This window comes from Bubalus kerabau, chromosome 12 (genome assembly GCF_029407905.1).
Source record: "Bubalus kerabau isolate K-KA32 ecotype Philippines breed swamp buffalo chromosome 12, PCC_UOA_SB_1v2, whole genome shotgun sequence".
NCBI lineage: Eukaryota > Metazoa > Chordata > Mammalia > Artiodactyla > Bovidae > Bubalus > Bubalus kerabau.
The window spans coordinates 79,785,654-79,800,142 of record NC_073635.1 but is presented as its reverse complement, the minus strand read 5'-3'; the positions used below and the strand labels follow the sequence as shown (position 1 = coordinate 79,800,142).

The window sequence follows — 14,489 nt, the reverse complement described above, 5'->3', positions numbered from 1 at the left end:
GCTTACTGGAAAAGTGTTATTTCAGCTTTAGAGTGTGGTGTTTAGCTACTTGTTTCTACCTTCCCTCAGTAGAGTTCACATTTGGTTACATCTTTTTTCTAGAAGAGCTTTCAGTCTTGTCTCTTAGCTTGCTGATGACTTAGCTAGTTTGATTTGGTGCTTTGTCCATTTTAGTTCTAGTTTATATTAGTTTTCTATTTGCTTTTTGAGGTACAGAAGTTTTAAGAGTATATTTGAGAAGATTCTATATTAAATAAGATCTTCAGTGATAGCAAAATAAGTAGGTTATATGCTAACTTGGTCATTTTAAACACATTGGGTAGAGTATATGGGCATTAATGACCAGGAAATAGATAAATGAACCCATGTAGTGAAGAACATTTTAATAGGCCATGTATATATTTATTCCTTAGTTATGTGTTTGTTGTGCACAAATTACTCCTCTATAATGTTGTCAATTACTACAATATTTGAATTTCATATCAGTAACAAAATTACATTTGTAATATAATGTGCTGTTCTATATTCTAAAAATTGGTCCTAAAACTATTTACTGACTTAATAATTATGTAGGATGTAATACTTTCTATAATCAAAATCCAGTGCATTTATATGGTGGTGGTGGCTTGGTCACTAAGTCGTGTCTGACTCTCTTGCGATCCCTGTGGACTGTACTCCACCAGGCTCCCTGACCATAGGATTTCCCAGGCAAGAACACTGGAGTCGGTAGAAATTTCCTCCTCCAGGGAATCTTCCCAACCCAGGGATCGAACCTCGGTCTCCTGCATTGCAGGCAGTCTCCTGCATTGTGGATTGATTTAATTGTATTTAAACTCTGTTTACATTTTGGAGTGTAGAGCAGTGTTTTAGGTTATCAGCCTTTGGGAGCCAGATGTGACCACCTGTTGACACACACAGGGGAGCCTGAAAGGAAAGGGTGGGCTTGGTTTTTATTTTATTCAAAGAGTATTACATCCCTTCTAACTAAAGCAGCTTGTTTATATGCTCATTTCAGATCTCCAACTTGACTACGCATTAACAGACGAGTTCTGCAGAAACCACTTCTTGGTGGGACTCTTACTGAGGGAGGTGGGGGCCGCCCTCCAGGAGTTCAGGGAGGTCCGAGTGATTGCCATCAGCGTGCTCAAGAACCTGCTGATAAAGCACTCTTTTGACGACAGATACGCTTCCAGGGTGAGTGTTCTCTGATGCATGGAAATGTGACTGATAACATGACCTTCATTTTGAGTAATCCAAAGAAACAAGCAATTAGAAAATTAGTAACAATAGCACAAAAGCTTTCTCTGTTTATGCAATAAAATCTAACAGCTGCCTTTATAGGAAGGGTCCCAGTACAGGGCCTGGCCAGTGCTCGCCCAGGCCATCGTTAAGCTCTCCAAGGCTGGGATTCACTTACACTGTGCATCTTTGTTCCAGAGCCATCAGGCGAGGATAGCCACTCTCTACCTGCCTCTGTTCGGTCTGCTGATTGAGAACGTCCAGCGGATCAACGTGAGAGATGTGTCTCCCTTCCCGGTGAACCCTGGCAGTGTACGTAAGCACACTCACACAGACACGGCCTGCATTTGTTTCCTGCAGCTTCCCTAACAAAACACCTCGGACAGGGTGGCCCAGAGCAAGTAGGAATTTATTCCTTCACTGTCAGAGGGCCAGAGATCCAAAATCAAGGTGTCAGCGGGGTTGGTTCCCTCTGGAGGTGCTGGGTGAAGAGCTAGGGCTGTGCCACTCTCCCAGCCACTGGTGCTTGCCTGGAACGCTTGCCGTGTTTGGCCGTGGCTGTGTGACTCAGTCTCTGCCTGTCTTCCATGGTGTTCTGTCTGGTGTGCGTCCGTGTCCCTGGTATCCTGTCCCATCCTTATAAGGACACCAGGGCTTGGATTTCATCCACAGTGACCTCATCTTATCTTACATCTTAATGACATCTGCAGAGACCCTCTTTCCAAATAAGGTTGCATTCTGAGGTTCAGGGTGGATGTGCATTTGGAGGGACACTCTTCAACTATATACCCCTCCTTTTTGCCCCCCAAACCATAATAATCTACAGTAGTCTTGGTAAATTGCATTTCTGGCTAAGATGGGGTCAATCAGTAAACCTTCAGCTCTTGTTAAAAATCATTCTTAAAAAGAAAAATATTATAAAAAGCCATGCTTTCCTGATGGCTCACTTTCTTATAAGATGTCAGGATCTTTGTGTATCCAAGAAAAACTTATAGAGGAAGGAATTTATTAAAAAAAAAATCATAATTCTACATAATTCTAACCTGTGTATTACGAGATGTCAGTGCTAGTCCCAGTCCTGGTGTATTAATAGCATACCACACAGTCTTTGAAAAGCCACTTCTTTGGGCTTAATTTTCCATGTGTCTATAAAATTAGAAAGATAATCAGACTAGATGTCGGCGGGGCCAAGGTGAGCAATCCCACCTTCCCTAATTGACCACCTTAATTTATTTTAGCCTTATGCAGATATTTAAAGGTATATTGGAAATGAAGTTGAGTGAAGGGTGATGCCAGATATGATCTCAGAGCCTTTTGGTTGGAGACAGTCAGCTGTTAATTTGGACAGGTTAGCAGTTCAGTGTCCTTTTCCTGTTTATTCTAGACCCTTGTACTGGCTCCATCGTTCATCTTACCACTGTCATGATGGCATACACTGGGGAGTTCCCTTGTGTGTTTCTTTTCTGTCCCTTTTTCTCCTACAGTGGTGCTTTGTCCTGGTTTTTATACCTCTCTCCTCTGAGTACATCTCCTACCTGATGGTGCATTGAGAGGAGCCCTATTTGTAGAGCGTGTTTTGTATCAATAGTTCCAAGGAGCATGAGTGGTCACTGTCCTTAAATGGGCTTCACCACACTCATCTCACCCTTGCCAACACTGCCCAGCACCTGTGTGTTCTCTAAATCTGTCTGCTTTTCTAATCAGAATAAGCAATTCAGGGTCCTCTCTGTACTCCTTCAACCCTGAGAAACGTGAACACCATCTTTTTCTCTGGCTTCCACCGAAGTATAATCTCTGTTACGACACAACTTCACAATGAACACAATTTCTTGGGAGTTCACAAGAAGCGCCTAACCTGCAGAGGTTTTCACCACCGCTATTGTGAGGTCATGATTGCTCATTTGGGAGGATTTCTGATGTGAGAGAAAAACCAACATTCTAGTTAGAGCACTCGAGGCTTCTTCTGAAGGAAGAAACCTGCTGAAATAACCTAGAAAGATGCTGGGTATCCAAGCTGTGGAAAGGGAGAGATGCTAGACCTTCTGGGGGAAGACAGGACTCCCTGGGCCAAGGCTGCTCTGCCCCCCAGGCCTGAAGTGCCCTATGCTCCCCACTCCTGCTGCAACCCGCCCCCTCCGTCCTCCCCTCACAGGCTCCATGCTGGTCCTCCCACCCACACGTGATGGGCAGGCCAGGCCGTTCTGCCCTGTTCTCCCGCTCACACTCACACTTCCAAGAATGGTCGGTGACTCTTTTAAAACCATCTTTAATGATTTCTTGTCTCTCTCCCCCTTCAACAGACTGTGAAGGAAGAATCCCTCACTTTGCCGGCGGTGAACCCGTTAGTGACGCCCCAGAAGTCTGGGGGCACGCTGGACGCCAGCCTGCACAAGGACCTCTTTGGCGCCATCTCGGGCATTGGTAATGCTTGGACTCTGACCTGCTTCTGGCTAGTTGTATTCAAAAAGTGTCTTTAATCCAGTCATCCATTAGCTTTCAGATCAGAACTTTGAAGTCTTGAGTTTCTGCTTCACATGTTCTTTTTCTTATTTTGCCGCTCAGCTCTGAAACCCCCCTCAACCCTACCCTGAAATAAAGATCCCCAATTTGCAGGAATTCCGAATATAGTACACTTAATTGCATATTTGTCTTGTTTGCTTTGTGTTTAATGCATGTTAATTTTTCATTTTAAATCTTCAAATTAGATTGTTTATGCCTTTAGGAGAAGAAAATCTTTGCAGGTGTGTGTGTGGGGGTGGGGGGGTTAGGGTTTATTTGTAGTGTTAACCATTTAGATGAAATGTGAGAAAGTAATTCCTGAAGGAGTTACTGGTTTATGGCTCGAATGCAATGCTGAAATCAGTTTTCTAAAATCTCTTTCCTAGAATGTTTTTTTTCCCTATCTAAATTAATGTTAGAGCAGCCCCCATGGGGAGGAAAACAGATGGCATAATTCAAGATTCAAACTGAGTAGTTTTTCCGTTTAAAAAAATGCCTGAGAAATGTACTGATTAATATTCTGACTAATTGAGCCCATGTGCCAGCTCCTTCATAAAGATAATGGTACAAAAATATACATACATCTTCACAGACACTCACAGGCTTATGCTGTCTCTATCTCTCCCTCTGTTTTACACCACAGTTTGAATAAATGAAGCACCCAACTGTGGCTGGTGCTCAGACCACCCAATTTTGGAATTAACCCCCAGGGCAGAATAAAAGGGCAGTCCTTTTATCTAATTAATCTGCAGGCTTATTGTTCATTCTGAGTTTATGTCCTTAGCTTTTGTGTTGTTCTTGTTGTTAACATGCTATTTCATGTAGGCAACGAAGCTGGCCAGACTATAAAATTGGAAATCTCACACCAGTGCTCAGATTTATCCTCGAACACCCATACAGTCTTTAATCTTGCTTATGTTTATGTGTATTTTTCATAGTTCTGTTTACCTCATTTGGCACCATAAAGATGAAATGAGTTAATTCATCCAGAATGCAGAGCCTGGCACACAGCATTTCCACTGCCTTCCTCCTGGGGCTCTTGCGCTGACCACTCACCCAGCCACTCTCTGGAAGTGGGAAGGGGTCCCTTCCAGGCTCTATCTGCAGCGGTCCATGGCACTGGCTTTAAAGTCAGACAGTTGTGTCCTTGGGTCCAGACTTCCACCATTTACAATTGCAAGGGCAAGATGTCTGTCCTCTTCATCCTGTGCCCACATTTCAAAAACAGCCCTGGTGAGGGAAGAAGAGCTAGTGCGGTGCTGCAGAGCTTGGCAAGGTAGACACCTCAGTGTTGTTATTTGACGGCCATTGTAACAAGCACAGCTCTTCAGCGTTATTCATGCTTTGTGATGGACTCTTAGTAGCCAGTCAAATGAGTCCCGCAGCCTAAATCTTAACTCTGTGTTCCCTCTGACCAGCATTTCTGTAGGATCCAAGGCTTTGCGGAAACGGTGAAACTAGAATGAGGTGATGTTTTGACTCTGGCTTGATTTCTCCAGTTCCACATTCGCCTGGTTAGGGTTTGGGATTCCTTGAGAGCATAGAGCTGAGCCGTGGGGGGCATCTTCAGCACAACTTCAGTGGCATAAATGGCCTTCGATTGCTCTGTGTTCATGGTGAAGTTATGAAAAGTACTTGAGACTAATTTTGTCTTTTTCATTCTTTCTTGAATTTTAAGATCTGGATCCACTTTTCACGGGGATTCACCGCAGCAGACTTATTTATACTTGGGCTTTTATCTATGACCCCACCTTCCCCTCAACCCCCCATCTTTAAACACTGTAATCCTAACTTCCTTTTAGAAATGCCTTCCAGGGAAGCCCCCACCTTTGAACTGGGTTTGCTGGTTATTTTCTGGTAGCTTTAGCTCTTCTTTTATTCACCAGGGAATTCCATATCTCGAGGAGATTCTCCTTCCACACTTACTGAGGATGTGCCCTCAGCGTTTTTTTTTTTTTTAATGCCTTTGGAACATGATGCATGAAAATTTCTAAAACCAATTCATCGCCTGAATAAAAACTACTGTAAGATTACATTCATTTTAAAAGGCATGCATTCTTAGGCTCAGAGTTCTTTTTTCCACCTACTCAGTGTATTGCTTTTTGCTGTCTGTACCAAAGGGGAGAGAGTTGAACTAAAGTTCTCTGAAAAGTTATGCACCGGGCCAGGATATTAAATACAGACAAACACAGGCAACAGGAACATGGTTCTAACTAAGCCTGTTGATTTTGATTTATTGCATTTCCATCTGTTTGCCTTTAGATTAGGACTCTTGTTCTGGAATTGAGCCTAAACTCTGAGAATTCAGGGTCTAATTTTACTTTCCCCAGAGTCTCTTTCTCCTGAGCTCCACATTAAATATGAAGTCCGGTTATATTAGGAGGCTGATCGTTATAATTTGGTCACAGCGCATGTCTCTTTTCTGAGTACAGAAAAAGACTCATTGCTTTTTCATAGTGTTTTGACCTGCTGCTCGCGGCAGTCACACAGTTCCTGTCCTGGGGCCGTGCTGCCGGTGGCCTGTGGTTTACATGTTCCCGCCTTCACTTACATTTTCAGATTCTGCTGACCCTTCTTTCCTTGATGTACTTAACTCACTGAATCGGTTTTAGGGATGGTGGATAAGACTGTGGGTGGGGGTGGACTAACTTAGAGGTGTCTCAGTCCACGGCAGCTAATTGGCAGGCTGAAACCCAGAAGGGCCTGCCTGTCCTGAGGTGCCAGGTGACGGCATCTCTCGTGAAGGCAGCTTGGGAACGAGAGGGCCATGGTCACAGCCTGCTGCGTGGGGCTAGGGGTCTTCTCCTGCGGTTTGCACAGCCAACCAGGCCTCTCCGCCAGGGGCGTGCCTCTTGGTTCAGCCCAGAGTGTGCGAGTCTGAGGGTCATTTTTAATTATGTGATTTAATGAAATCTTATCTAAGCAGGAAGTCAATCTAGTACTTTTTAAAATTCCATAGTCTCGAGGTAGGGGCTGACTTCTGCCTTAAAATGCAATTTTTTGTTTTTTCCCCTCACAGATGTCACGAATTTTATTTCCAAGTTAGATTTCCTCTCTGCTCGTAAATGTTTATTGCAGAGATTCCCAAACAGTCTCAGTTCACAGCACCCTCATTATCAAAGTGGTTTTTTTCATGGCATCCCCAGGCCAAAAGAAACACCGAGCGGTTCCGTTTATTAGGTACTTAAGGCCAAATAACTTAGTAAGTGTGTATAACCTGACAACTTAAGAGTCATTTGAAACCTATGTACGTAAATTTAAAGGAAAAAAATTTTATTTTTAATAACCACAGTTCTTACTAATGGGGTGTGTGTGCCTATTGGACGCTGCACAGCTTCTCACATTTGAAATCAGATTGCTCACCGGCATTCTCATTTCCTGTTCCACACTGATTTTCACCCAGTACTTGGCTTTTATCACAGCAACCCCACTTCAGAGAGATATGACATCATGGAAAGGAATGTAGCAGTCTGAGGTCAAAACTATGGTTTCCGACAGATGTCAAATATTGTGTTTTCCTTGAAAATTGAAAATGTCCCGTGACACCCCTCGGGGTTTTCTGGGGCTCCTGGGCATGCCATTTGAGTACAGTGGGTTTATTGCATGATTTAAGTTTTTTTTATTTGAAGGTTATAGGTGGATTTATCTTTTTAATTTTTTGAAGTCTTTATTCTACCCCAGTCTGAAACAGCATGTTCTCCCCAAGTCTGAGCAATCCAAGGTGGTTTCTCGTAAGTGAATTGATAGTTATGTCGGAATGTTTCAGACTCAAGTTTACTTTTACGCTACGTGGCCCAGTTCTTTAAAGGAGAGGTAACTGAATAAAAGTCTTGAGCCAACTTCCTCACAGAAAAAACAAGTTTAAACAAGTGCCCTAAAAGCAGTCTCCTTTAAAGCTGAGGGCTTACCTTTATTTTGTTCTGTCTCACCAAATCTGGGTCTTGGCTTGACCTTTGTTTAGCTTCTCCATATACGAACTCAACTCCCAACATCAATAGCGTGAGAAATGCTGATTCAAGAGGCTCCCTCATAAGCACAGATTCCGGGAACAGCCTTCCAGAAAGGAATAGTGAGAAGAGCAATTCTCTGGAGAAGGTAAGTTCCTTTCCGGTAATTTAAGTGTTTTCTTATAACTGATGGATTCAGCCCAAAGTAGGCATGCTTCATGTTCACATGTTCATCAGGTTGGACCTTTTTTTCCCTTTCTTTCTTAAACAACTCAGTTAAACCCAGGGTAGTCGGTCAGAGTGTGGTCTAAGGGTGGGGCCCATCCCCTGCACCCCTCTATTCCTGTTCCAGCATTTCATCAGTGTTCACAGTGAGCACTTTGGTTCTGGCAGTTTAGACAGATAGGGAAGTCAGAATGCCACTCGCTAAGAATCCCCACAGTCTGTGTGCCAGAGAACAGTGTTTATAACACAGTTACCCATGCAAATGGGCGCTGGATCCAAAGCTGGCTCCAGAAAAGATTAATTATGGATGACTCAGGGATAATTCCTTATTGGGAATCACTCCATTCACCCTGTGCCCCCAACACAACACATCTGCTCATATTGAACTATTTTTGTTAAAATAACAAAAACTATTCTGAATTTTGTGCGCATGGATAAAACTTAGATTTAGACCTGGAACCATGATAGATGAGTCTCACCTTGGCCACTGTTTTCCTAAGTTATTTCAAGTTATAGGCAAGCACGTGTATCAGTCAACAGGTGACCCACTTAGGGATGCATTCCCAATTCTCAGACACGTGGAGGCCATCCTTCCTTGGAATCAGGTGCGTAACCTTACCATGGGGTTGCGGGTCTGGCCTCTCCCTGATGGTGCTCAGCCACGGTCCTGGAGCCATGCGGACGTCTCCGTGCAGGGGTCATGACCTGTCGAACTTTTCCCTTGACCCTGACACGCCTTCCTGCATAGAGGGAGAGGCTGCTCAGAAGGCACTCGGCTTGTGTCGTCCACGGTGCTGGAGAGGAGGAGGAGGAGACTGACCAGCTGGCCAAGAGACACCGGGCCACCGTGGACTTCTCGCTCCTGACTCTGCCACCTCTGCCGGAGGAGGCCCCGCTGGGAGGAGGCCTGAGCTCTCCCAGGGGCACTGAGGAAGTGGGTGGGCAGCAGGGTGCCCCCGCTCTGCAGCTTTGCCACTGATGGCACCGGGTTCCTCCCTATGATGGAACTACTCACGTATGTTGTTATTCGAGCCTGAAAATAAATTGAAAAATGATTTATTGAATTGAAATTGAACTGAATTGAAAAATAATTATATATTTTTTCAATTGCCCACCAGTGCCTTGAATGAAATATTGAAATGAAAGACAAAATATTTTTTTCACTGATCTTTCTGCTTTGGTATTTGGAAAAAAAAAAAAATTCCTGATTCCAACTGGAATTATAACTTTGAAGATTTTCTAATTTCCTGTGTTCTCTTTTAATGAGATGAGGTTCTTGTTCTTTTTTTTTTTTTTTTTTTTTTAATGTGAATAGTTTGGAAGTGAACCTGCTGCCTGGTGGCAAAACTGCCCTCGCCCTGTGCCCTGAGCTGTGTGAAGTGTGCAGTGTTGCGCTGAGCTGATGGTGGCGTGATAGCAGCAGCTCAGGGCCTCTGGCCCTGCTGGGCTGAGATGACCCTGTTTGCCCCTATCAGGCCGCTGCCCGTGGTCCTCCCTGAAGGCTGCTCTAGAATGTAACAGAATGACCATGACTCAGCTCCAGGCTTCAGTGGCTGATCCGCGGCAGCACCTTGGACTCAGTTTGCTGTTTCAGCCACTGACGTGGCTTGGTTTGGCAGTGTCTTCTGAAGCATCGTTTCTGTGTTCTGTCTTAGCACATAAACTTTTCTGCATGAAGTTTTACTTGGCATTTCAGAACTAAGCCAGTAACCACGACTGTGGTTATTCAGTTTGAAAGGTCCGTGCCTTCTGCCTTGTCCTGGGAGAGTGTGCAAAGGAGACAAGACAGCACTCCCATGGATTAGCACATGTGTGTGTGTTTGGTGACAATGTGCCTGTGGTCTGTTGACAAATCATGGATACCTGCCAACTTACATGATTTGACTAAATTCTGAAAATCTTTCTCTTCCAAGGGAGAAAAGTGAACCTAACTTTGTTTTACTTGTAACAAAGGAGAAAAGTCACCTGTGTTTTCTCCTCCTTTAGCACCAACAAAGTGGCACTTTGGGAAATTCTGTCGTTCGCTGTGACAAACTGGACCAGTCTGAGATTAAGAGCCTGCTGATGTGTTTCCTTTACATATTAAAAAGCATGTCTGACGGTAGGTAAAAAAATGAAGAAATCTGCTTTACTTTCCTTGTTTCAGTATTCAGTTTATCCTTTAAAAATTGTAGTTGGTTGAGAGGGTTTAAGGATTTAAGTGGATTTTTTTTTTCTCTCTTGTTTGAAATACATGTTAATTTAATAAATGTACTAGAAATGAAAGTCTTAATTTGGACATTTATTTTCATTAATTACTATATTCTATAAAAAGAAGTTCTAAAGTGTGAAGTGTGAAGTTCTAAAGTGCAAATTTTAAAATTTTGTACTGAACTCAGACATACGTCTTCGCCAGAGGAGACAGAAGCAGATAAATGAAAGGAGCTTTTTTTATTATTATTATTAAGTTTCATTTGTCCAAACAAGCTTATGGACCACTTGCCTAATTTTATTAGTCAGTCTCCTGAATTAGAGACTGTAGTGTCGACGACCTGAGCACGTGTGTGCAGCATTCCTGGCTTTAACTACAAGTGAGGTGCGTTTAGTTTTCTAATGGAAGTAGTGGTATCCTGGTAGGTTGAGTTTCTGATTAAGGGCTTGACGACCCCATTTTTAAACAGAAATGACCACGACCGTTAATGCTTTATCCGCACCTTGTGAAGCTTGTGAACATCCATGGCAGGACAGTTGCAACTCTGATTTAGTGTGCTATAAGCAATGGTACAATGTCACAGTTCTTGTCTTGGCCAAAAAATCTTCTTATTTCCCTGTAACAAATCAGAAAGTGTTCTGTGAACTCCGTTAGGGTCATGGAGAGAAGATGAACTCTTCTGAAAGGAAAATGCCATTTTTGGAGACCGGAAGCCCACCTGTCTGGCGGCAGGGGCTGTGGCCATTGAGCCTCCAGGGAACGGCACTTCTGCCTGCAGATAGTGCTTCTTTCCTATCGAGCTCCCATTTCAGCAGCACCAAGAGCTGACCCCTGGCTCAGAGGTTAGGAGTAGCGTGCCAGTCCTTGAAATGCTTTGTGACTGGGGTATTTTATTCTTCTGTCAGTATGTTACTTTAAAATAGCTATTTAAAAAAAAAAACCAAATAGACAAGGTTTTGTTTGGTTTTGTTTTGTTTTGGCCAATGATGACCAAATATAAAAGCACCGGGCACTTATTCTAATATTTCAGTTAGAATGTTGAACTTCTTCCCATTCAGTCAGAACTTCTGAATTTTCATCATGGTAGCGAGTTTTAGCCAGCATTATAATCCTGCTTTTCCTTTGTTAAAGATTTTCTTTAAAATACTTTACATTTCAAATATTAAATATGATGCATAACTAGAACATCACTGTTTTTAAAAAAACAAATATACAAGAAGTATACCCTTTTAAGTCAGCCTTTTGTTAAGGCCAGGCAAATATTTTTAAAATGCAACAACCTCTTCAAAATAGTTATAGAATATTCTCTTTTATCAATTACTGTGAAGTATAATTTTTTCCCCTTTATAATTAGAATTTCTTTATGTGTGTGTCTCATTTAAGAAATCTGTACCTACTCTCAGGGTCTGAAGATATTCTTTTGTATTTTCTTTAAAAGCTGTATTATTTCAATTTTCACACTTAAATCCTAATGTCTACCAAGCATTGATTTTTGTGTATGGTATGAGAGGCAGGAGAAAAATTGCCTTTAGAATAATTTACCAGACAGACAATCAGAATCAGCTCTGTAACTAGCTCTGTGGCTGTTCTTTGCTTTCAGTTCATTCGTGTCCGACTCTTTGCAACCCCATGAATCGCAGCACGCCAGGCCACCCTGTCCATCACCAACTCCCAGAGTTTACCCAAACTCACGTCCATTGAGTTGGTGATGCCATCCAGCCATCTCATCCTCTGTCGTCCCCTTCTCCTGCCGCCCCCAATCCCTGCCAGCATCAGGGTCTTTTCCAATGAGTCAGCTCTTCACATGAGGTGGCCAAAGTATTGGAGTTTCAGCTTCAGCATCAGTCCCTCCAGTGAACACCCAGGACTGATCTCCTTGCTTTATCCTACATTTAATGAGCACCTTGGACACGCAGGGCCCCTCACTCGCCCTCTGCTCCTTTTTGTGCTTCCTCCCTCCTTAAGGGATAGGCTACCCACTCCAATATTCTTGGGCTTCCCTGGTGGCTCAGCTGGTAAAGAATCTGCCTGCGATGACTGAGACATGGCTTCAATCTCTGGGTTGAAAAGATCCCCTGGAGAAGGGAAAGGCTACCCACTCCAGTATTCTGGCCTGGAAAATTCCATGGACTGTGTAGTCCATGGGGTTGCAGGGTCTGACATGACTGAGCGGCTTTCACATTCACTTGCCCTCCTTAATAGAACTTAGCTCTGCCTCCCCGCACCCCCAACACATCCAACAGCCAGAGTAAGGAAAGGCCGCCATGGTATGCCCAGCTGGCCAGCCAGTTCTGTTTCTTATGTGCTTGGGGAAGAGGTCTCAGAGGTCTGCAGGTTGACCCAGAGAGGCTCTCAGCATCCCAGGAACTCCCTAGGTTCCCACCACACACAGATGACCAACCTCCAGTAACCAGAGTCTTGTCTATCTGGATTCTGAACTCAAACCCCGCCCCCAGGAAATGGAAGCTCTGCGACCCACCCTCTGGTCTCTAAGGCCAAACGTGGGTTTCAAAATCAGGTGCACTTGGTTTAAATCTCCATTCCACCAGCATTCTCTCCGCTGGTCATTGGGAGAATTGCTTAGCATCTCTGAGCCTTTATTCACTTCAGTCATTCAGTTGTGTCCGACTCTTTGCGACCCCATGGACTGCAGCACACCAGACCTCCCTGTCCATCACCAGCTCACGGAGTTTACTCAAACTCATGTCCATTGACATCACCAACCATCTCATCCCTTCTCCTCCTGCCTTCAATCTTTCCCAGCATCAGGGTCTTTTCCAGTGAGTCAGTTCTTCACATCAGGTGGCCAAAGTATTGGAGTTTTAGCTTTAGCATCAATCTTTCCAATGAACACACAGGACTGATCTTTAGGATGGACTGGTTGGATCTCCTTGCAGTCCAAGGGACTTCAAGAGTCTTCTCCAATACCACAGTTCAAAAGCATCAATTCTTCGGCATTCAGCTTTCTTTATAGTCCAACTCTCACATCCATACATGACTACAGGAGAACCATAGCCTTGACTATACAGACCTTTGTCAGCAAAGTAATGTCTCTGCTTTTTAATATGCTGTCTAGGTTGGTCATAACTTTCTTCCAAGAAGTAAGCGTCTTTTAATTTCATGACTGCAGTCACCATCTGCAGTGATATTGGAGCCCACAAAAATAAAGTCTGTCACTGTTTCCCCATCTATCTGCCATGAAGTGATGGGACCAGATGCCATGATCTTAGTTTTCTGAATGTTGAGTTTTAACTCAACTTTTTCATTCTCCTCTTTCACTTTCATCAAGAGGCTCTTTACTTCTTCAGTTAGTCCATCTGTAAATGGGAACTCTGCCTTGAACACGGTGAAGATTCAATGACGGGACACATGTGAAGTCTTGAGACCCAGTGGAGTGCTTGGCACATAACAGCTACTTGCTATGCATCCCCCCACTTCTCCCGCCTGTTGTCACTGCTCTTGACCATGTAGAATAGAAGTCTACGGCCGTGTATCTTTGTGGGCCTTCAGCCTCTCTGCACCCACCCACTCCCTCATCTCAGGCCCCAAAGACTCAATGGCTTTTTCCCTAAGAGAAATCTTATAACACGTGTCTCAGCTTCTATATAAAATGTAACCATGTAAAAATGGTTAACTCCTAAATGATAACATGCAGTGCTGCATGCGTAAGGGTCAGACACAGATAATGATTGCTTCCTGTAAGTGAATTCATAGGATTTGCCTTAACTGAAAATGTGCCCAGTTGCTTGCGATAAAGAGTAGGTTGACCCAGAGGTTCAACCAGTAGGCGAGGTTCTTAAGCACAGGTACATTGTGCCATCGGGCTGGGAAACAGGAGCTCTCATACACTGAATATTCAGAAAGCGGTTTGACAGTATCTGTTGAATTTTAAATGTACAAACCATTAACACAGTTACTTCACTTCTAAGAATTTGTCCTGTAGATGTGGTTGGACAAGTGTGCAAAGACCCATGTTCACTGAAGCATGATTTATAACAGCAAAAAATTGAGGGGAAGAACAAGTAAACATCTGTCAGTCGGGGACCTGGTAACTTTGTTATAGTGCGTCCATGGAGAAGAATATTATGCAGCTTGGAAAAGATTGGGGTAGATCGAAGCTCTGTTGTTGAATTAAAACTCAGTGAAACAGTGCACATAGCATGCGTGTTTCCATTTCAGTGTGTGTGTTGGGAAGGGGTTACTTATGTACATATAAGAATTTTCAGGAGATTCTCTACTGGGGAGGGATTCTGTAGTTGGTAAAGAGTGAACCTCCCTTTAGATTGTATACCCACAATGTATTCTTTGAATTTTCTAACCCATTTAAGAGCACATCATGTATAAATTAAAATATGTACCATGTCGGGTTAGATGATGCATGATGAAAT

General features: G+C 43.5%; 1 protein-coding gene across 22 annotated transcripts in view; it reads left to right on the top strand.

The window, feature by feature from the left end:
* The window catches only part of DOCK9 (dedicator of cytokinesis 9), a 285,572-nt gene that overhangs the window by 216,435 nt on the left and 54,648 nt on the right, over window positions 1-14,489 (top strand). For all 22 annotated transcript variants that reach the window (XM_055542924.1, XM_055542919.1, XM_055542920.1 and 19 more), the window contains 5 exons: window positions 1,016-1,194; window positions 1,438-1,551; window positions 3,540-3,660; window positions 7,700-7,833; window positions 9,897-10,011. In XM_055542924.1, coding sequence (XP_055398899.1) covers window positions 1,016-1,194; window positions 1,438-1,551; window positions 3,540-3,660; window positions 7,700-7,833; window positions 9,897-10,011 — 663 coding nt within the window. The remainder of the gene's footprint in view (window positions 1-1,015; window positions 1,195-1,437; window positions 1,552-3,539; window positions 3,661-7,699; window positions 7,834-9,896; window positions 10,012-14,489) is intronic.